This window comes from Rhipicephalus microplus, chromosome 3 (genome assembly GCF_043290135.1).
Source record: "Rhipicephalus microplus isolate Deutch F79 chromosome 3, USDA_Rmic, whole genome shotgun sequence".
NCBI classification, from domain to species: domain Eukaryota; kingdom Metazoa; phylum Arthropoda; class Arachnida; order Ixodida; family Ixodidae; genus Rhipicephalus; species Rhipicephalus microplus.
Genome location: NC_134702.1, coordinates 209,989,511 through 210,009,271, shown reverse-complemented (window position 1 = coordinate 210,009,271; position 19,761 = coordinate 209,989,511). Strand labels below are relative to the sequence as shown.

Genomic DNA, 19,761 nt, shown 5'->3' with positions numbered 1-19,761 from the left:
GGTCGAAAAAGTAGGAAAACTCAGCAACAGTCATTCATTACTGCTCCAGACAGCGCACCTCTCACGACCTAAATAAACTCTCATAAGCAAACAAAAAATCCGCACCGCCTTTGCCCCGGGTGAGGATTGAACTCACGACCTTCAGATTATGAGACTGACGCGCTGCCTACTGCGCTACCGAGGCGAACAGGCGTCACTGCGAAACACAACCGGTATCAATAGTTCCCACATGTTAAAGGTCGAAAAAGTAAGAAAACTCAGCAACAGTCATTCATTACTGCTCAGGACAGCGCACCCCTCACGACCTAATTAAACTGTCATAGGCAAACAAAAAATCTGCACCGCCTTTGCCCCGGGTGTGGATTGAACTCACGACCTTCAGATTATGAGACTGACGCGCTGCCTACTGCGCTACCGAGGCGGACAGGTGTCACTGGGAAACACAACCGGTATCAATAGTTCCCACAAGTTAAAGGTCGAAAAAGTAGGAAAACTCAGCAACAGTCATTCATTACTGCTCCAGACAGCGCACCTCTCACGACTTAAATAAACTCTCATAAGCAAACAAAAAATCTGCACCGCCTTTGCCCCGGGTGAGGATTGAACTCACGACCTTCAGATTATGAGACTGACGCGCTGCCTAGTGCGCTACAGAGGCAGACAGGGGTCACTGGGAAACGCAACCGGTATCATTAGTTCCCACAAGTTAAAGGTCGAAAAAGTAAGAAAACTCAGCAACAGTCATTCATTACTGCTCCAAGCAGCGCACCCTTCACGACCTAATTAAACTCTCATAAGCAAAGAAACCAACTACACCGCCTTTGCCCCGGGTGAGGATGGAACTCTCGACCTTCAGATTATGAGACTGACGCGCTGCCTACTGCGCTACCGAGGCGGACAGGGGTCACTGCGAAACGCAACCGGTATCATTAGTTCCCGCAAAAAAAGGTCGAAAAAGTAGGAAAACCGAGCAACAGTCATTCATTACTTCTCCAGAGAGTGCACCCCTCACGACCTAATTAAACTCTCATAAGCAAACAAAACATATTCACCGCCTTTGCCCCGGGAGAGGATTGAACTCACGACCTTCAGATTACGAGACTGACGCGCTGCCTACTGCGCTACCGACGCGGACAGAGGTCACTGGGAAACGCAACCGGTATCATTAGTTCCCACATAATAAAGGTTGAAAAAATAAGAAAACCGAACAACTGTCATTAATTACTGCTCAAGACAGTGCACCCCTCACGACCTAATTAAACTCTCTTGAGAAACAAAAAATCTGCAACAAACTTGCCCCGGGTGAGGATTGAACTCACGACCTTCAGATTATGAGACTGACGCGCTGCCTACTGCGCTACCGAGGCGGACTGATGTCAATGGGAAACACAACCGGTATCAATAGTTCCCACAAGTTAAAGGTCGAAAATTAAGAAAACTCAGCAAAAGTCATTCATTACCTCTCCAGACAGCGCACCCTTCACGACCTAATTAAACTCTCATAAGCAAACAAAACAACCACACCGCCTTTGCCCCGGGTGAGGATGGAACTCACAACCTTCAGTTTAAGAGACTGACGCGCTGCCTACTGCGCTACCGAGGCGGACAGGGGTCACCGCGAAACGCAACCGGTATCATTAGTTCCCACAAGTTAAAGGTCGAAAAAGTAAGAAAACCGAGCAACAGTCATTCATTACTGCTCCACACAGTGCAACACTCACGACCTAATTAAACTCTCATAAGCAAACAAAAAATCTGCACCGCATTTGCCCCGGGTGAGGATTGAAATCACGACCTTCAGATTATGAGACTGACGCGCTGCCTACTGCGCTACCGAGGCAGACAGGAGTCCCTGGCAAACGCAACCGGTATCATTAGTTCCCACAAAAATAAAGGTGGAAAAAGTAAGAAAACCGAGCAACAGTCATTCAATACTGCTCCAGACAGCGCACCCCTCACGACCCAATAAATCTCTCATAGGAAAACAAAAAAATCTGCAACACCTTTGCCCCGGGTGAGGATTGAACTCACGACCTTCAGATTATGAGACAGACGTGCTGCCTTTGCACTACCGAGGCGGACAGGGGTCACTGGGAAACGCAACCGGTATCAATAGTTCCCACAAGTTAAAAATTGAAACAGTAAGAAAACCGAGCAACAGTCATTTATTACTGCTCCAGACAGCGCACCCCTCACGACCTAATTAAACTCTCATAAGCAAACAAAAAATGTGTACCACCTTTACCCTGGGTGTGTATTGAACTCACGACCTTCAGATTATGAGACTGACGCGCTGCCTACTGCGCTTCCGAGGCTTTTTTTTTTCTTTATTGCCTTTTAATAACCACAAACAAAAGGATTACATACAAAATATGTACACTTAATAAAACACCAGCTTCAACTTGGCCAGTGCACTTGGTTTAAAAAGGCTTCACAGAAGCCAATTGGTCGAGCACAGGTAACCACTCGGGGGGTTCAGGCAGCGCTTTAAACACGTCTCGTGTATACAGCATACTCTCAACAAAATAGTCTCTCGCTGAACGTGCGTCTACACGCATATGTCGTACATCCATTCTTGTCCTCCACACACTATGCATGCAAAGCAACATTAACATGTCACTCGGCACTTCCCCTGCAGCTGCACACGGAAGAAAACGGATTCCAAAGGCGTTGATAGGTAGTTCTTTTTTTATAGTCCGTTGTAGTACGTCCCACAAGAACACAGCATCATGGCAGTCGAGAAAGATATGATTTATCGTTTCTGGTTTGCCGCAGATTAGACAGTTGACGGACCACGGTACAAAAAGCCCTTTACTTTTTAGCCATGGCAGTACAGGGAGAGTGCCGGTATGCACTTGAAAGAAGAATGTTTTGACAGAGGGTCTGACCGGCATTCTCTTAACACGTTTAAACACGTCACGCTCAGAACCTAGCCTGCACGAAGCTCGGTAGACGGGCACTGGCAGGAAGACATCAAGAAGGTCACGATACAGTTTCTTTTTAGTCACGTCGGACAAGTATTCGTACGAAAATCTTTCCTTGAGCAGGCGTGTAGCTGTAACTACTTCTCGCAAATAAGGACTGAGTGGTACAGCTTCGAAAGAAAAAGATGACACGACGAAATCAGGTAAGGGGGTCTGCAGTCTTGCTTGGATCACAGTTCTCAAGAAATTGTCAGTTTGATCTCGAGCGAACATGAATCTGCTCACCAACTGCTTAAAAAACAAATGCAAAAGCCCCAGACCACCATATTTTACCCTATGAAATAAGTTGCACCGGCTCGTGCGCTCCCACTGCGACCCCCATATAAAGGTCGCGAATACTCGGTGCATTTTCTGGACAGAAGTGCGGGTCATGGTTAACACTTGTAATACATAAAACACTTTTGCAATCAGAAATACATTGCACACGGACGCTTTTGCAAACATTGATAAATTGCGACCTCCCCACTTATCAGTACAATTTTTAATGCGTTGACGTTCCTCAGACCAATACTCCGTAGCATTGCGGTAATGATCCAAAGGCACACCGAGGTACTTTCCGGGCATGATTTTCCAATTCATGTTACAGTAAACTTCGGGTGTGCTTTGCCACTGGCCATGCCAAAAGCCTAGACATTTTGGCCAACTAATTGCGCTGCCCGTTGCTGCACAGAATTCCCTAGCTATTCGTACAACTTCTTGCACACTTTCTTTGTCACTGCAAAACACTGCGACGTCATCAGCATAGGCTAAAATTCTAATTCCACTGGTCAGAAACGTATACCCTCTTATACTTGGTGTTGCAAGTATTCGTAAACAGAAGGGCTCTAAGTAAAGCGCGAAAAGGAGTGGCGACAAAGCACAACCTTGCTTCACGCTCGAGCGCACAGGAATTGAAGCACTTACTTCTTTGTTGATTACTAAATTAGCCCTACAGTCATGATACACCATTCTAACACCTTCTGTAATGACAGTTCCTACATTCACATGTTCCAGCAATAAAAACAAAATTTCATGTACAACTTTATCGAACGCTTTGTGCAGGTCTAGCTGAATCATGGCCACGCGGTCATTATTTGCATCACAGCATTCTAGAATACTTCTGGTTACGTGTATATTTGTGAATATGGTTCTGCCCTTAATCCCACATGTCTGATGCGGGCCGACAAGGGATGTGACAACACTTTGGAGCCGTCTTGCTAGGACCTTCGTGTATATTTTATAGTCAGTGTTGCTCAAACTGATAGGTCGGTAGGATTCCACTGAAAGTAGCTTTGCGGGGTCATCAGTTTTGGGGATTAATACTACGTGTGCTGTCCTAAATGAATGAGGTGTTTGCTGCTTGTCGTAGCATTCTCTGATCACTCGGTGTAATGCCAGTGCCATTTCTGTCTTAAAAAGTTTGTATATGGCAGCACCAAGCCCATCCGGCCCTGGTGACTTGCCGTTACCCAGGTTATCTATAGCTGATTCAATTTCTGCCACAGTGATTTCTACTTCCAGTAGCTCCCGCTCAGAGTCTTCCAATCTCGGCATAAGGGTCAGAAAGTCCTCTTTGAATCGTTCGGGGTCATTGATTGTATGGCTAAGGAGTTGCGTATAAAACTCGACAAAGGCGTGCTTTATCTGTTCGCGGTCCCGGGTAATGTAATTGCGGTATCGAATTTCATTTATCTCTTTGTTTGCTGCATGTTTCTTTTCTTCACTGAGCACTCGCTTAGTGGGCGTTTCACCCATCCACAGCCGTTCAGTGCGAGCCCTTATCATTGCTCCGCGGTACTTTTCGTCGTCGATGAATTCGAGCTTTGCTTTCGCCTCCTTTATTTCTTTCTTAAATTTTCCCGGCACTTCATTTTCTACGCTTAACATGTAGTCTAGTTCGCTTTGTAACTGCCTCTCTTGTTGCCTTTCCCGATTACGTAATACACAGGCTCTTTCAATCGCTATCATCTTTATATCACACTTCATTTGCTCCCACACAGCTATGAAGTTATTGGTCTCCAAACGAAGAGCATTTGAAAGACATTCTTTGGTTTTTGTGACAAATATTTCATCTTGCAGCAGCTTTTCATTAAATTTCCATAGAAACCAATTAAACTTCGCAGCCTTACGTTTTTCGCCAATGTTGACCTTGACCAGACAGTGATCACTAAAACTAAGATGTTGAGTTTGATAAGATGAGCATAGTGGCACCAACTTTGCCGACAAATATATTCTGTCTAACCTCGCGTGCGAATGACCTTGAAAGTGCGTATATCCTACTTCACCCTCTCGCGTCATTACATAACCGACATCTTCCAGCCCTGTCTCGTTCACTATTTTATTCAACAGCTCAGCGCTTCTATCGCGCACATTGAAGCTCGTTGTCTTATCCTCCGCTCTACAGACACAATTGAAATCCCCTAGAACCACAACATTTCTTTCCGTTTTCAAGAACCCTTCAATCGCTCTGAAAAAAAGTTCCCGTTCGTGCGATCTGTTCGGTGCATAAACACACACAACGCGCCAAGGCAGTCCAGAAAAACTGAAGTCGCACACAACCAGCCTACCGCTATCGCAGGTAGACACATTTTCAACAACCGCGATGCTACTACGTATGAAAACGACACAGCCTCCTGACCGCCCAACAGCATGACAAACGCAGACATTGTACCTAGAGCGAAAAACTTGAACCATTTGCTCCGTTTGTTCTTCACTTTCCATTTTAGTTTCTTGTACAGCCAGGAGGTCTATGTCGTTTTCTAACAAAATGCGACTAATCTGGCATTGTCTCCTGCGCGAACACAGGCCTCTTGAGTTCAACGTCGCGATGCAAATACCAGTTTTAAAGTTAGTCGCCATTTCTTGAAGGTTGTTTCGTCAGGTGTCATACTCACGTCGCAACAGTGGTTGCGTGTGCTCAGCGTAGAAAGCCTCGGAACGTCTCCTCCGCTACGGCGGGGCCGACGTTTGAGTGCCCCTACGGTCAGGCGACAGGTTTGGTCGTGGTTTAAAGGTAGGCCGGCGACCAGTCGCCGTCTTTGTTGGAGGTTCACTGGTGGCCGACGTGTCAACATTTCCGGTACCGTCAGGTGTTTCACGAGCTCGCTTTAAAGCGATAGCACCGGCCTTGGTCATCTCGGCGTCCGTTGCTTCCGGGCCGCCCTCTCGCGCAGCTGAAGATGACTTGCTCGCTGCTGTAGCGTCGTCCTCTACTGCTGCCGTGTCTAAATTCGTTCCTGGCGCACCAGAGTGCTTGTCGCCTTCATTGGTAGATTCCAGTGCGGCCCCAGTAGACTGTTCAGGGGGCGTGGCAGGGCCTTCCGTACAACCGTCTTCCCTGCTCGCTTCTTCGGCATCCACGGCATCCATCAGGTGTTCAGACACTTCGTCTGTTTGGCCTGGGCCCGCAATGCTGGCGTACGACCTCACACAGTGGGCGTCATCGTGGCCATAGCGACGACAGACCCCACAGCGCGGCACGCGGCAATCCCGTCGAATGTGTCCGATAGCCCGGCATCGGAGGCAGAGCGGTGATCTGCCAGGAATTACGACGAGCGCCATGTCCTCCGCAACTCGTAGTTGGTGTGGCAGGTCGTCCACGGACACGCCCGCGTGTAGCCTCAGCGTGACCGACCGCGTGGTTGAACCTTTGTCATTGCAACCCTGCACCTTCCATTTATCTCTGCTTATCTCGGTCACTTTTCCGTAGGGCGTTAAGGCGACTCGCACAGCCTCGTCCGGCACGCCATGAAGAAGCCAGTACAACTTCAGCCGCACACCTCGATCACGGGGGTCAACCACCATACAGCGATGGTCCTTTAGGTCAAATGACTCCGCCGCCAGCATCTTCTTTTTACCCTCATCATCCTTGAACGTCACTGCCCATACGTGATTCATTTGGTATGCCCCAAGGGCAACCACTTCCGGCAGCAGCGAAAGACGAGCAAGGCTGTCTCGGACATGCTCCACTCGATATGGCCTGGCCTTCAAATTTCCGTGCAAAAAAACCGTGTGCAAAACAGAATCACCTGAAGGCAGCTGAGGCAGAACAACCTGGAAATCTTCGCCTGGCTTTTCGGTACACCTGATACCGCGGCCCACACGGGCCGCTGAAACCGCCCCTACACGGGAGCACATGATAAACACGTCCGTACGCTGTCGCGGCCGGAAGTGGAATGACCACTGCGCTACCGAGGCAGACTGGGGTCACTGGGAAACGCAACCGGTATCACTAGTTCCCACAAATTAAAGGTTGAAAAAATAAGAAAACCGAGCAACTGTCATTCATTACTGCTCCTGAAAGCGCGCTTCCCACGACCTAAATAAACTCTCATAAGCAAACAAAGACCTGCACCGCCTTTGGCCCGGGTGAGAATTGAACTCACGACCTTCAGATTACGAGACTGACGCGCTGCCTATTGCGCTACCGAGGCGGACAGGTGTCACTGCGAAACGCAACCGGTATCATTCGTTTCCACAAATTAAAGGTCGAAAAAATAAGAAAACTGGGCAACAGTCATTCATTACTGCTGCAGACAGTGCACCCCTCACGACCTAAATAAACTCTCATAAGCAAAGAAACCAACTACACCGCCTTTGCCCCGGGTGAGGATGGAACTCACGACCTTCAGATTATGAGACTGACGCGCTGCCTACTGCGCTACCGAGGCGGACTGGGGTCACTGCGAAACGCAACCGGTATTATTAGTTCCCACAAATTAAAGGTTCAAAAAATAAGAAAACCGAACATCTGTCATTCATTACTGCTCAAGACAGTGCACCCCTCACGACCTAATTAAACTCTCATGAGCAAAAAAAATCTGCAACAAATTTGCCCAGGGGAGGATTGAACTCACGACCTTCAGATTTTGAGACTGACGCGCTGCCTACTGCGCTACCGAGGCGGACTGGTGTCACTGGGAAACACAACCGGTATCAATAGTTCCCACTAGTTAAAGGTCGAAAAAGTAAGAAAACTCAGCAACAGTCATTCATTACTGCTCCAGACAGCGCACCCTTCACGACCTAATTAAACTCTCATAAGCAAACAAAACAACTACACCGCCTTTGCCCCGGGTGAGGATGGAACTCACGACCTTCAAATTATGAGACAGACGCGCTGCCTACTGCGCTACCGAGGCGGACAGGGGTCACTGCGAAACGCAACCGGTATGATTAGTTCCCACAAATTAAAGGTCAAAAAAGTAAGAAAACCGAGCAACAGCCATTCATTACTGCTCCACACAGTGCACCCCTCACGACCTAATTAAACTTTCATAAGCAAACAAAAAATCTGCACCACCTTTGCCCCGGGTTAGGATTGAAATCACGACCTTCAGATTATGAGACTGACGCGCTGCCTTCTGCGCTACCGAGGCGGACAGGGGTCACTGCGAAACGCAACCGGTATCACTAGTTCCCACAAATTAAAGGTCGGAAAAGTAGGAAAACCGAGCAACAGTCATTCATTACTTCTCCAGACAGTGCACCCTTCACGACCTAATTAAACTCTAATAAGCAAACAAAACATATTCACCGCCTTTGCCCCGGGCGAGGATTGAACTCACGACCTTCAGATTACGAGACTGACGCGCTGCCTACTGCGCTACCGACGCGGACAGGGGTCACTGGGAAACGCAACCGGTATCATTAGTTCCCACAAATTAAAGGTTCAAAAAATAAGAAAACCGAACATTTGTCATTCATTACTGCTCAAGACAGTGCACCCCTCACGACCTAATTAAACTCTCATGAGCAAAAAAATCTGCAACAAATTTGCCCCAGGTGAGGATTGAACTCACGACCTTCAGATTATGAGACTGACGCGCTGCCTAGTGCGCTACCGAGGCAGACAGGGCTCACTGGGAAACGCAACCGGTATCATTAGTTCCCACAAGTTAAAGGTCGAAAAAGTAAGAAAACTCAGCAACAGTCATTCATTACTGCTCCAGACAGCGCACCCTTCACGACCTAAATAAACTCTCATAAGCAAAGAAACCAACTACACCGCCTTTGCCCCGGGTGAGGATGGAACTCACGACCTTCAGATTATGAGACTGACGCGCTGCCTACTGCGCTACCGAGGCGGACTGGGGTCACTGCGAAACGCAACCGGTATAATTAGTTCCCACAAATTAAAGGTCGAAAAAGTAGGAAAACCGAGCAACAGTCATTCATTACTTCTCCAGAGAGTGCACCCCTCATGACCTAATAAAACTCTCATAAGCAAACAAAACATATTCACCACCTTTGCCTCGGGAGAGGATTGAACTCACGACCTTCAGATTACGAGACTGACGCGCTGCCTACTGCGCTACCGACGCGGACAGGGGTCACTGGGAAACACAACCGGTATCATTAGTTCCCACAAATTAAAGGTTGAAAAAATAAGAAAACCGAACAACTGTCATTCATTACTGCTCAAGACAGTGCACCCCTCAGGACCTAATTCAACTCTCATGAGAAAACAAAAAATCTGCAACAAACTTGCCCAGGGTGAGGATTGAACTCACGACCTTCAGTATATGAGACTGACGCGCTGCCTACTGCGCTACCGAGGCGGACTGGTGTCACTGGGAAACACAACCGGTATCAATAGTTCCCACTAGTTAAAGGTCGAAAAAGTAAGAAAACTCAGCAACAGTCATTCATTACTGCTCCAGACAGCGCACCCTTCACGACCTAATTAAACTCTCATAAGCAAACAAAAAATCTGCACCACCTTTGCCCCGGGTGAGGATTGAAATCACGACCTTCAGATTATGAGACTGACGCGCTGCCAACTGCGCTACCGAGGCGGACTGGTGTCATCTGGGAAACACAACCGGTATCAATAGTTCCCACAAGATAAAGGTCGAAAAAATAAAAAAACTCAGCAACAGTCATTCATTACTGCTCCAGACAGCGCACCCCTCACAACCTAATTAAACTCTCATAAGAAACAAAACAACTACACCGCCTTTGCCCCGGGTGAGGATGGAACTCACGACCTTCAGATTATGAGACTGACGCGCTGCCTACTGCGCTACCGAGGCGGACAGGGGTCACTGCGAAACGCAACCGGTATCATTCGTTTCCACAAATTAAAGGTCGAAAAAATAAGAAAACTGGGCAACAGTCATTTATTACTGCTGCAGACAGTGCACCCCTCCCGACCTAATTAAACTCTCATGAGCAAACAAAAAATCTGCACCGCCTTTGCCCCGGGTGAGGATTGAACTCACGACCTTCAGATTATGAGACTGACGCGCTGCCTACTGCACTACCGAGGCGGACAGGTGTGACTGGGAAACACAACCGGTATCAATAGTTCCCACAAAAGGTAAAGGTCGAAAAAGTAAGAAAACTCAGCAACAGTCAATCATTACTGCTCCAGACAGCGCACCCCTCACGACCTAATTAAACTCTCATGAGCAAACAACAAAACTGCACCGCCTTCACCCCGGGTGGGGATTGAACTGACGACCTTCAGATTATGAGACTGACGCGCTGCCTACTGCGCTACCGAGGCGGACAGGGGTCACTGGGAAAGGCAACCGGTATCATTATTTCCCACAAATTAAAGGTTGAAAAAATAAGAAAACCGAGCAACTGTCATTCATTACTGCTCCTGACAGCGCACTCCTCACGACCTAATTAAACTCTCATAAGCAGACAAAAAACCGCACCGCCTTTGGCCTGGGTGAGAATTGAACTCACGACCTTCAGATTATGAGACTGACGCGCTGCCTACTGCGCTACCGAGGCGGACAGGTGTCACTGGGAAACAAAACCGGTATCAATAGTTCCCTCAAGTTAAAGGTCGAAAAAGTAAGAAAACTCAGCAACAGTCATTCATTACTGCTCCAGACAGCGCACCCCTCAAGACCTAATTAAACTCTCATAAGCAAACAAAAAAACTGCATCGACATTGGCCCGCCTTAGGATTGAACTCACGACCTTCAGATTATGAGACTGACGCGCTGCCTACTGCACTACCGAGGCGGCCAGGGGTCACTGGGAAACGCAACCGGTATCATTAGTTCCCACAAAAAAAAAGGTTGAAAAAATAAGAAAACCGAACAACTGTCATTCAATTCTGCTCAAGACAGTGCACCCCTCACGACCTAATTAAACTCTCATGAGCAAAAAAAATCTGCACCGCCTTTGCCCCGGGTGAGGATTGAACTCACGACCTTCAGATTACGAGACTGACGCGCTGCCTACTGCGCTACCGAGGCGGACAGGGGTCACTGGGAAACACAACCGGTATCAATAGTTTCCACAAGTTAAAAATTGAAACAGTAAGAAAACCGAGCAACAGTCATTTATTACTGCTCGTGACAGCGCACCGCTCACGACCTAATTAAACTCTCATAAGCAAACAAAAAATCTGTACCACCTTTACCCTGCGTGTGGATTGAACTCACGACCTTCAGATTATGAGACTGACGCGCTGCCTACTGCGCTTCCGAGGCGGACAGGTGTCACTGGGAAACACAACCGGTATCAATAGTTCCCACAAGTTAAAGGTCGAAAAAGTAGGAAAATTCAGCAACATACATTCATTACTGCTCCAGACAGCGCACCCCTCACGACCTAATAAAACTCTCATAAGCAAAGAAAAAACCTCACCGCCTTTGCCCCAGGTGAGGATTGAACTCACGACCTTCAGATTATGAGACTGACGCGCTGCCTACTGCGCTACCGAGGCGGATCGGGGTCACAGCGAAACGCAACCGGTATCATTCGTTTCCACAAATTAAAGGTTGAAAAAATAAGAAAACTCAGCAACAGTCATTCATTACTGCTTCAGACAGCGCACCACTCACGACCTATTTAAACTCTCATAAGCAAACAAAAACTGCACCACCTTTGCCCCGGGTGAGGATTGAACTCACGACCTTCAGATTATGAGACTGACGCGCTGCCTACTGCGCAACCGAGGCGGACAGGTGTCATTGGGAAACAGAACCAGTATCAATAGTTCCCACAAGTTAAAAATTGAAAAAGTAAGAAAACTCAGCAACAGTCATTCATTACTGCTCCAGACAGCGCACCCCTCACGACCTAATTAAACTCTTATAAGCAAACAAATAACTGCACCACCTTTCCCCCGGGTGAGGATTGAACTCACGACCTTCAGATTATGAGACTGACGCGCTTCCTACTGCGCTACCGAGGCGGACAGGGGTCACTAGGAAACGCAACCGGTATCATTCGTTTCCACAAATGAAAGGTCGAAAAAAATAAGAAAACTAGGCAGCAGTCATTCATTACTGCTACAGACAGCGCACCCCTCACGACCTAATTAAACTCTCATAAGCAAACAAAAAACTTCAGCGCCTTTGCCCCGGGTGAGGATTGAACTCACGACCTTTCGATTATGAGACTGACGCGCTGCCTACTGCGCTTCCGAGGCGGACAGGTGTCACTGGGAAACACAACCGGTATCAATAGTTCCCACAAGGTAAAGGTCGAAAAAGTAGGAAAATTCAGCAACATACATTCATTACTGCTCCAGACAGCGCACCCCTCACGACCTAGTTAAACTCTCATAAGCAAAGAAAAAACGTCACCGCCTTTGCGCCGGGTGAGGATTGAACTCACGACCTTCAGATTATGAGGCTGACGCGCTGCCTACTGCGCTACCGAGGCGGACAGGTGTCTCTGGGAAACACAACCGGTATCAATAGTTCCCACAAGTTAAAAATTGAAAATTTAAGAAAACCGAGCAACTGTCATTCATTACTGCTAATGACAGCGCACTCCTCACGACCTAATTAAACTCTCATAAGCAAACAAAAAACTGCACCGCCTTTGGCCCGGGTGAGAATTGAACTCACGACCTTCAGATTATGAGACTGACGCGCTGCCTACTGCGCTACCGAGGCGGACAGCTGTCACTGGGAAACACAACCGGTATCAATAGTTCCCTCAAGGTAAAGGTCGAAAAAGTAAGAAAACTCGGCAACAGTCATTCATTTTTTGCTCCAGACAGCACACCCTTCACGACCTAATTAAACTCTCATAAACAAACAAAAAAACTGCACCGCCTTTGCCCCGGGTGAGGATTGAACTCACGTCCTTCAGAATATGAGACTGACGCGCTGCCTACTGCGCTACCGAGGCAGACTGGGGTCACTGGGAAACGCAACCGGTATCATTAGTTCCCACAAATAAAAGGTTGAAAAAATAAGAAAACCGAGCAACTGTCATTCATTACTGCTCCTGAAAGCGCGCTCCCCACGACCTAATTAAACTCTCATAGGCAAACAAAAGCCTGCACCGCCTTTGGCCCGGGTGAGAATTGAACTCACGACCTTCAGATTATGAGACTGACGCGCTGCCTACTGCGCTACCGAGGCGGACAGGTGTCACTGAAAAACACAACCGGTATCAATAGCTCCCTGAAGTTAAAAGTCGAAAAGTAAGAAAACTCAGCAACAGTCATTCATTACTGCTCCAGACAGCGCACCCGTCAAGACCTAATTAAACTCTCATAAGCAAACAAAAAAACTGCAACGCCTTTGGCCTGGGTGAGGATTGAACTCACGACCTTCACATTATGAGACTGACGCGCTGCCTACTGCACTACCGAGGCGGACAGGCGACACTGGGAAACACAACCGGTATCAATAGTTCCCACAAGTTAAAGGTCGAAAAAGTAGGAAAATTCAGCAACATACATTCATTACTGCTCCAGACAGCGCACCCCTCACGACCTAATTAAACTCTCATAAGCAAAGAAAAAACCTCACCGCCTTTGCCCAGGGTGAGGATTGAACTCACGACCTTCAGATTATGAGGCTGACGCGCTGCCTACTGCACTACAGAGGCGGACAGGTGTCTCTGGGAAACACAACCGGTATCAATAGTTCCCACAAGTTAAAAATTGAAAAATTAAGAAAACCGAGCAACTGTCATTCATTACTGCTCCTGACAGCGCACTGCTCACGACCTAATTAACTCTCATAGGCAAACAAAAAACTGCACCGCCTTTGGCCCGGGTGAAAATTGAACACACGACCTTCAGATTATGAGACTGACGCGCTGCCTACTGCGCTACCGAGGAGGACAGGTGTCACTGGGAAACACAACCGGTATCAATAGTTCCCTCAAGTTAAAGGTCGAAAAAGTAGGAAAACTCGGCAACAGTCATTTATTTTTTGCTCCAGACAGCGCACCCTTCACGACCTAATTAAACTCTCATAAACAAACAAAAAAACTGCACCGCCTTTGCCCCGGGTGAGGATTGAACTCACGACCTTCAGAATATGAGACTGACGCGCTGCCTACTGCGCTACCGAGGCAGACTGGGGTCACTGGGAAACGCAACCGGTATCAATAGTTCCCACAAATTAAAGGTGGAAAAAATAAGAAAACCGAGCAACTGTCATTCATTACTGCTCCTGAAAGCGCGCTTCCCACGACCTAATTAAACTCTCATATGCAAACAAAAACCTGCACCGCCTTTGGCCCGGGTGAGAATTGAACTCACGACCTTCAGATTATGAGACTGACGCGCTGCCTACTGCGCTACCGAGGCGGACAGGTGTCACTGGGAAACACAACCGGTATCAATAGTTCCCTCAAGTTAAAAGTCGAAAAAGTAAGAAAACTCAGCAACAGTCATTCATTACTGCTCCAGACAGCGCACCCCTCAAGACCTAATTAAACTCTCATAAGCAAACAAAAAAACTGCAACGCCTTTGGCCCGGGTGAGGATTGAACTCACGACCTTCAGATTATGAGACTGACGCGCTGCCTACTGCGCTACCGAGGCGGACAGGTGTCACTGGAAAACACAACAGGTATCAATAGTTCCCACAAGTTAAAGGTCGAAAAAGTAAGAAAACTCAGCAACAGTCATTCATTACTGCTTCAGGCAGCACACCCCTCACGACCTAATTAAACTCTCATAAGCAAACAAAAAACTGCACCACCTTTGCCCCGGGTGAGGACTGAGCTCACGACCTTCAGATTATGAGACTGACACGCTGCCTAGTGCGCTACCGAGGCGGACAGGTGACACTGGGAAACACAACCGGTATCAATAGTTCCCACAAGTTAAAGGTCGAAAACTTAAGAAAACTAGGCAGCAGTCATTCATTACTGCTACAGACAGCGCACCCCTCACGACCTAATTAAACTCTCATAAGCAAAGAAAAAACCTCACCGCCTTTGCCCAGGGTGAGGATTGAACTCACGACCTTCAGATTATGAGACTGACGCGCTGCCTACTGCGCTACCGAGGCGGACAGGTGTCTCTGGGAAACACAACCGGTATAAATAGTTCCCACAAGTTAAAAATTGAAAAATTAAGAAAACCGAGCAACTGTCATTCATTACTGCTCCTGACAGCGCACTCCTCACGACCTAATTAACTCTCATAAGCAAACAAAAAAACTGCACCGCCTTTGGCCTGGGTGAGAATTGAACTCACGACCTTCAGATTATGAGACTGACGCGCTGCCTACTGCGCTACCGAGGCGGACAGGTGTCACTGGGAAACAAAACCGGTATCAATAGTTCCCTCAAGTTAAAGGTCGAAAAAGTAAGAAAACTCAGCAACAGTCATTCATTACTGCTCCAGACAGCGCACCCCTCAAGACCTAATTAAACTCTCATAAGCAAACAAAAAAACTGCATCGACATTGGCCCGCCTTAGGATTGAACTCACGACCTTCAGATTATGAGACTGACGCGCTGCCTACTGCACTACCGAGGCGGCCAGGGGTCACTGGGAAACGCAACCGGTATCATTAGTTCCCACAAAAAAAAAGGTTGAAAAAATAAGAAAACCGAACAACTGTCATTCAATACTGCTCAAGACAGTGCACCCCTCACGACCTAATTAAACTCTCATGAGCAAAAAAAATCTGCACCGCCTTTGCCCCGGGTGAGGATTGAACTCACGACCTTCAGATTACGAGACTGACGCGCTGCCTACTGCGCTACCGAGGCGGACAGGGGTCACTGGGAAACACAACCGGTATCAATAGTTTCCACAAGTTAAAAATTGAAACAGTAAGAAAACCGAGCAACAGTCATTTATTACTGCTCGTGACAGCGCACCGCTCACGACCTAATTAAACTCTCATAAGCAAACAAAAAATCTGTACCACCTTTACCCTGCGTGTGGATTGAACTCACGACCTTCAGATTATGAGACTGACGCGCTGCCTACTGCGCTTCCGAGGCGGACAGGTGTCACTGGGAAACACAACCGGTATCAATAGTTCCCACAAGTTAAAGGTCGAAAAAGTAGGAAAATTCAGCAACATACATTCATTACTGCTCCAGACAGCGCACCCCTCACGACCTAATAAAACTCTCATAAGCAAAGAAAAAACCTCACCGCCTTTGCCCCAGGTGAGGATTGAACTCACGACCTTCAGATTATGAGACTGACGCGCTGCCTACTGCGCTACCGAGGCGGATCGGGGTCACAGCGAAACGCAACCGGTATCATTCGTTTCCACAAATTAAAGGTTGAAAAAATAAGAAAACTCAGCAACAGTCATTCATTACTGCTTCAGACAGCGCACCACTCACGACCTATTTAAACTCTCATAAGCAAACAAAAACTGCACCACCTTTGCCCCGGGTGAGGATTGAACTCACGACCTTCAGATTATGAGACTGACGCGCTGCCTACTGCGCAACCGAGGCGGACAGGTGTCATTGGGAAACAGAACCAGTATCAATAGTTCCCACAAGTTAAAAATTGAAAAAGTAAGAAAACTCAGCAACAGTCATTCATTACTGCTCCAGACAGCGCACCCCTCACGACCTAATTAAACTCTTATAAGCAAACAAATAACTGCACCACCTTTCCCCCGGGTGAGGATTGAACTCACGACCTTCAGATTATGAGACTGACGCGCTTCCTACTGCGCTACCGAGGCGGACAGGGGTCACTAGGAAACGCAACCGGTATCATTCGTTTCCACAAATGAAAGGTCGAAAAAAATAAGAAAACTAGGCAGCAGTCATTCATTACTGCTACAGACAGCGCACCCCTCACGACCTAATTAAACTCTCATAAGCAAACAAAAAACTTCAGCGCCTTTGCCCCGGGTGAGGATTGAACTCACGACCTTTCGATTATGAGACTGACGCGCTGCCTACTGCGCTTCCGAGGCGGACAGGTGTCACTGGGAAACACAACCGGTATCAATAGTTCCCACAAGGTAAAGGTCGAAAAAGTAGGAAAATTCAGCAACATACATTCATTACTGCTCCAGACAGCGCACCCCTCACGACCTAGTTAAACTCTCATAAGCAAAGAAAAAACGTCACCGCCTTTGCGCCGGGTGAGGATTGAACTCACGACCTTCAGATTATGAGGCTGACGCGCTGCCTACTGCGCTACCGAGGCGGACAGGTGTCTCTGGGAAACACAACCGGTATCAATAGTTCCCACAAGTTAAAAATTGAAAATTTAAGAAAACCGAGCAACTGTCATTCATTACTGCTAATGACAGCGCACTCCTCACGACCTAATTAAACTCTCATAAGCAAACAAAAAACTGCACCGCCTTTGGCCCGGGTGAGAATTGAACTCACGACCTTCAGATTATGAGACTGACGCGCTGCCTACTGCGCTACCGAGGCGGACAGCTGTCACTGGGAAACACAACCGGTATCAATAGTTCCCTCAAGGTAAAGGTCAAAAAAGTAAGAAAACTCGGCAACAGTCATTCATTTTTTGCTCCAGACAGCACACCCTTCACGACCTAATTAAACTCTCATAAACAAACAAAAAAACTGCACCGCCTTTGCCCCGGGTGAGGATTGAACTCACGTCCTTCAGAATATGAGACTGACGCGCTGCCTACTGCGCTACCGAGGCAGACTGGGGTCACTGGGAAACGCAACCGGTATCATTAGTTCCCACAAATAAAAGGTTGAAAAAATAAGAAAACCGAGCAACTGTCATTCATTACTGCTCCTGAAAGCGCGCTCCCCACGACCTAATTAAACTCTCATAGGCAAACAAAAGCCTGCACCGCCTTTGGCCCGGGTGAGAATTGAACTCACGACCTTCAGATTATGAGACTGACGCGCTGCCTACTGCGCTACCGAGGCGGACAGGTGTCACTGAAAAACACAACCGGTATCAATAGCTCCCTGAAGTTAAAAGTCGAAAAGTAAGAAAACTCAGCAACAGTCATTCATTACTGCTCCAGACAGCGCACCCGTCAAGACCTAATTAAACTCTCATAAGCAAACAAAAAAACTGCAACGCCTTTGGCCTGGGTGAGGATTGAACTCACGACCTTCACATTATGAGACTGACGCGCTGCCTACTGCACTACCGAGGCGGACAGGCGACACTGGGAAACACAACCGGTATCAATAGTTCCCACAAGTTAAAGGTCGAAAAAGTAGGAAAATTCAGCAACATACATTCATTACTGCTCCAGACAGCGCACCCCTCACGACCTAATTAAACTCTCATAAGCAAAGAAAAAACCTCACCGCCTTTGCCCAGGGTGAGGATTGAACTCACGACCTTCAGATTATGAGGCTGACGCGCTGCCTACTGCACTACAGAGGCGGACAGGTGTCTCTGGGAAACACAACCGGTATCAATAGTTCCCACAAGTTAAAAATTGAAAAATTAAGAAAACCGAGCAACTGTCATTCATTACTGCTCCTGACAGCGCACTGCTCACGACCTAATTAACTCTCATAGGCAAACAAAAAACTGCACCGCCTTTGGCCCGGGTGAAAATTGAACACACGACCTTCAGATTATGAGACTGACGCGCTGCCTACTGCGCTACCGAGGAGGACAGGTGTCACTGGGAAACACAACCGGTATCAATAGTTCCCTCAAGTTAAAGGTCGAAAAAGTAGGAAAACTCGGCAACAGTCATTTATTTTTTGCTCCAGACAGCGCACCCTTCACGACCTAATTAAACTCTCATAAACAAACAAAAAAACTGCACCGCCTTTGCCCCGGGTGAGGATTGAACTCACGACCTTCAGAATATGAGACTGACGCGCTGCCTACTGCGCTACCGAGGCAGACTGGGGTCACTGGGAAACGCAACCGGTATCAATAGTTCCCACAAATTAAAGGTGGAAAAAATAAGAAAACCGAGCAACTGTCATTCATTACTGCTCCTGAAAGCGCGCTTCCCACGACCTAATTAAACTCTCATATGCAAACAAAAACCTGCACCGCCTTTGGCCCGGGTGAGAATTGAACTCACGACCTTCAGATTATGAGACTGACGCGCTGCCTACTGCGCTACCGAGGCGGACAGGTGTCACTGGGAAACACAACCGGTATCAATAGTTCCCTCAAGTTAAAAGTCGAAAAAGTAAGAAAACTCAGCAACAGTCATTCATTACTGCTCCAGACAGCGCACCCCTCAAGACCTAATTAAACTCTCATAAGCAAACAAAAAAACTGCAACGCCTTTGGCCCGGGTGAGGATTGAACTCACGACCTTCAGATTATGAGACTGACGCGCTGCCTACTGCGCTACCGAGGCGGACAGGTGTCACTGGAAAACACAACAGGTATCAATAGTTCCCACAAGTTAAAGGTCGAAAAAGTAAGAAAACTCAGCAACAGTCATTCATTACTGCTTCAGGCAGCACACCCCTCACGACCTAATTAAACTCTCATAAGCAAACAAAAAACTGCACCACCTTTGCCCCGGGTGAGGACTGAGCTCACGACCTTCAGATTATGAGACTGACACGCTGCCTAGTGCGCTACCGAGGCGGACAGGTGACACTGGGAAACACAACCGGTATCAATAGTTCCCACAAGTTAAAGGTCGAAAACTTAAGAAAA

At 47.6% G+C, this 19,761-nt stretch overlaps 1 protein-coding gene and 37 non-coding genes across 38 annotated transcripts; all 38 read right to left on the bottom strand.

The window, feature by feature from the left end:
* Positions 1-111: 111 nt before the first annotated feature.
* On the bottom strand, positions 112-184 carry TRNAM-CAU (transfer RNA methionine (anticodon CAU)). Its single transcript has one exon. It is a non-coding gene; the product is annotated as a tRNA-Met (tRNA).
* A 164-nt stretch (positions 185-348) lies between these two features.
* Positions 349-421, bottom strand: TRNAM-CAU (transfer RNA methionine (anticodon CAU)). Its single transcript has one exon. It is a non-coding gene; the product is annotated as a tRNA-Met (tRNA).
* Positions 422-1,294: 873 nt separating this feature from the next.
* Positions 1,295-1,367, bottom strand: TRNAM-CAU (transfer RNA methionine (anticodon CAU)). The gene has a single exon. It is a non-coding gene; the product is annotated as a tRNA-Met (tRNA).
* A 163-nt stretch (positions 1,368-1,530) lies between these two features.
* TRNAK-CUU (transfer RNA lysine (anticodon CUU)) lies at positions 1,531-1,603 on the bottom strand. Its single transcript has one exon. It is a non-coding gene; the product is annotated as a tRNA-Lys (tRNA).
* A 164-nt stretch (positions 1,604-1,767) lies between these two features.
* On the bottom strand, positions 1,768-1,840 carry TRNAM-CAU (transfer RNA methionine (anticodon CAU)). The gene has a single exon. It is a non-coding gene; the product is annotated as a tRNA-Met (tRNA).
* Positions 1,841-2,006: 166 nt separating this feature from the next.
* TRNAM-CAU (transfer RNA methionine (anticodon CAU)) lies at positions 2,007-2,078 on the bottom strand. The gene has a single exon. It is a non-coding gene; the product is annotated as a tRNA-Met (tRNA).
* Positions 2,079-5,912: 3,834 nt separating this feature from the next.
* Positions 5,913-7,100, bottom strand: LOC142803113 (uncharacterized). Its single transcript, XM_075888217.1, has one exon. The coding sequence runs from the start codon at positions 7,098-7,100 to the stop codon at positions 5,913-5,915; it is 1,188 nt and encodes a 395-aa protein (XP_075744332.1).
* Positions 7,101-7,560: 460 nt separating this feature from the next.
* On the bottom strand, positions 7,561-7,633 carry TRNAM-CAU (transfer RNA methionine (anticodon CAU)). The gene has a single exon. It is a non-coding gene; the product is annotated as a tRNA-Met (tRNA).
* A 151-nt stretch (positions 7,634-7,784) lies between these two features.
* Positions 7,785-7,867, bottom strand: TRNAL-CAA (transfer RNA leucine (anticodon CAA)). Its single transcript has one exon. It is a non-coding gene; the product is annotated as a tRNA-Leu (tRNA).
* Positions 7,868-8,739: 872 nt separating this feature from the next.
* On the bottom strand, positions 8,740-8,812 carry TRNAM-CAU (transfer RNA methionine (anticodon CAU)). The gene has a single exon. It is a non-coding gene; the product is annotated as a tRNA-Met (tRNA).
* A 164-nt stretch (positions 8,813-8,976) lies between these two features.
* Positions 8,977-9,049, bottom strand: TRNAM-CAU (transfer RNA methionine (anticodon CAU)). Its single transcript has one exon. It is a non-coding gene; the product is annotated as a tRNA-Met (tRNA).
* A 401-nt stretch (positions 9,050-9,450) lies between these two features.
* Positions 9,451-9,523, bottom strand: TRNAM-CAU (transfer RNA methionine (anticodon CAU)). Its single transcript has one exon. It is a non-coding gene; the product is annotated as a tRNA-Met (tRNA).
* A 164-nt stretch (positions 9,524-9,687) lies between these two features.
* Positions 9,688-9,760, bottom strand: TRNAM-CAU (transfer RNA methionine (anticodon CAU)). Its single transcript has one exon. It is a non-coding gene; the product is annotated as a tRNA-Met (tRNA).
* A 164-nt stretch (positions 9,761-9,924) lies between these two features.
* TRNAM-CAU (transfer RNA methionine (anticodon CAU)) lies at positions 9,925-9,997 on the bottom strand. Its single transcript has one exon. It is a non-coding gene; the product is annotated as a tRNA-Met (tRNA).
* A 164-nt stretch (positions 9,998-10,161) lies between these two features.
* On the bottom strand, positions 10,162-10,234 carry TRNAM-CAU (transfer RNA methionine (anticodon CAU)). The gene has a single exon. It is a non-coding gene; the product is annotated as a tRNA-Met (tRNA).
* An 875-nt stretch (positions 10,235-11,109) lies between these two features.
* On the bottom strand, positions 11,110-11,182 carry TRNAT-CGU (transfer RNA threonine (anticodon CGU)). The gene has a single exon. It is a non-coding gene; the product is annotated as a tRNA-Thr (tRNA).
* Positions 11,183-11,582: 400 nt separating this feature from the next.
* Positions 11,583-11,655, bottom strand: TRNAM-CAU (transfer RNA methionine (anticodon CAU)). The gene has a single exon. It is a non-coding gene; the product is annotated as a tRNA-Met (tRNA).
* A 162-nt stretch (positions 11,656-11,817) lies between these two features.
* Positions 11,818-11,890, bottom strand: TRNAM-CAU (transfer RNA methionine (anticodon CAU)). The gene has a single exon. It is a non-coding gene; the product is annotated as a tRNA-Met (tRNA).
* Positions 11,891-12,053: 163 nt separating this feature from the next.
* TRNAM-CAU (transfer RNA methionine (anticodon CAU)) lies at positions 12,054-12,126 on the bottom strand. The gene has a single exon. It is a non-coding gene; the product is annotated as a tRNA-Met (tRNA).
* Positions 12,127-12,526: 400 nt separating this feature from the next.
* On the bottom strand, positions 12,527-12,599 carry TRNAM-CAU (transfer RNA methionine (anticodon CAU)). Its single transcript has one exon. It is a non-coding gene; the product is annotated as a tRNA-Met (tRNA).
* Positions 12,600-12,762: 163 nt separating this feature from the next.
* On the bottom strand, positions 12,763-12,835 carry TRNAM-CAU (transfer RNA methionine (anticodon CAU)). Its single transcript has one exon. It is a non-coding gene; the product is annotated as a tRNA-Met (tRNA).
* A 165-nt stretch (positions 12,836-13,000) lies between these two features.
* TRNAM-CAU (transfer RNA methionine (anticodon CAU)) lies at positions 13,001-13,073 on the bottom strand. Its single transcript has one exon. It is a non-coding gene; the product is annotated as a tRNA-Met (tRNA).
* Positions 13,074-13,236: 163 nt separating this feature from the next.
* Positions 13,237-13,309, bottom strand: TRNAM-CAU (transfer RNA methionine (anticodon CAU)). Its single transcript has one exon. It is a non-coding gene; the product is annotated as a tRNA-Met (tRNA).
* Positions 13,310-14,181: 872 nt separating this feature from the next.
* Positions 14,182-14,254, bottom strand: TRNAM-CAU (transfer RNA methionine (anticodon CAU)). Its single transcript has one exon. It is a non-coding gene; the product is annotated as a tRNA-Met (tRNA).
* Positions 14,255-14,417: 163 nt separating this feature from the next.
* Positions 14,418-14,490, bottom strand: TRNAM-CAU (transfer RNA methionine (anticodon CAU)). Its single transcript has one exon. It is a non-coding gene; the product is annotated as a tRNA-Met (tRNA).
* Positions 14,491-14,654: 164 nt separating this feature from the next.
* Positions 14,655-14,727, bottom strand: TRNAM-CAU (transfer RNA methionine (anticodon CAU)). The gene has a single exon. It is a non-coding gene; the product is annotated as a tRNA-Met (tRNA).
* A 399-nt stretch (positions 14,728-15,126) lies between these two features.
* TRNAM-CAU (transfer RNA methionine (anticodon CAU)) lies at positions 15,127-15,199 on the bottom strand. The gene has a single exon. It is a non-coding gene; the product is annotated as a tRNA-Met (tRNA).
* A 636-nt stretch (positions 15,200-15,835) lies between these two features.
* Positions 15,836-15,908, bottom strand: TRNAT-CGU (transfer RNA threonine (anticodon CGU)). The gene has a single exon. It is a non-coding gene; the product is annotated as a tRNA-Thr (tRNA).
* Positions 15,909-16,308: 400 nt separating this feature from the next.
* Positions 16,309-16,381, bottom strand: TRNAM-CAU (transfer RNA methionine (anticodon CAU)). Its single transcript has one exon. It is a non-coding gene; the product is annotated as a tRNA-Met (tRNA).
* A 162-nt stretch (positions 16,382-16,543) lies between these two features.
* Positions 16,544-16,616, bottom strand: TRNAM-CAU (transfer RNA methionine (anticodon CAU)). Its single transcript has one exon. It is a non-coding gene; the product is annotated as a tRNA-Met (tRNA).
* Positions 16,617-16,779: 163 nt separating this feature from the next.
* TRNAM-CAU (transfer RNA methionine (anticodon CAU)) lies at positions 16,780-16,852 on the bottom strand. Its single transcript has one exon. It is a non-coding gene; the product is annotated as a tRNA-Met (tRNA).
* Positions 16,853-17,252: 400 nt separating this feature from the next.
* Positions 17,253-17,325, bottom strand: TRNAM-CAU (transfer RNA methionine (anticodon CAU)). The gene has a single exon. It is a non-coding gene; the product is annotated as a tRNA-Met (tRNA).
* Positions 17,326-17,488: 163 nt separating this feature from the next.
* On the bottom strand, positions 17,489-17,561 carry TRNAM-CAU (transfer RNA methionine (anticodon CAU)). The gene has a single exon. It is a non-coding gene; the product is annotated as a tRNA-Met (tRNA).
* A 165-nt stretch (positions 17,562-17,726) lies between these two features.
* On the bottom strand, positions 17,727-17,799 carry TRNAM-CAU (transfer RNA methionine (anticodon CAU)). Its single transcript has one exon. It is a non-coding gene; the product is annotated as a tRNA-Met (tRNA).
* A 163-nt stretch (positions 17,800-17,962) lies between these two features.
* On the bottom strand, positions 17,963-18,035 carry TRNAM-CAU (transfer RNA methionine (anticodon CAU)). The gene has a single exon. It is a non-coding gene; the product is annotated as a tRNA-Met (tRNA).
* An 872-nt stretch (positions 18,036-18,907) lies between these two features.
* Positions 18,908-18,980, bottom strand: TRNAM-CAU (transfer RNA methionine (anticodon CAU)). Its single transcript has one exon. It is a non-coding gene; the product is annotated as a tRNA-Met (tRNA).
* Positions 18,981-19,143: 163 nt separating this feature from the next.
* Positions 19,144-19,216, bottom strand: TRNAM-CAU (transfer RNA methionine (anticodon CAU)). Its single transcript has one exon. It is a non-coding gene; the product is annotated as a tRNA-Met (tRNA).
* Positions 19,217-19,380: 164 nt separating this feature from the next.
* Positions 19,381-19,453, bottom strand: TRNAM-CAU (transfer RNA methionine (anticodon CAU)). The gene has a single exon. It is a non-coding gene; the product is annotated as a tRNA-Met (tRNA).
* Positions 19,454-19,761: the final 308 nt, after the last annotated feature.

Bases quoted from the DNA above. Each gene is read 5' to 3' on its own strand.
- LOC142803113 (XM_075888217.1), bottom strand. From the start codon at position 7,100: ATGTGCTCCCGTGTAGGGGCGGTTTCAGCGGCCCGTGTGGGCCGCGGT.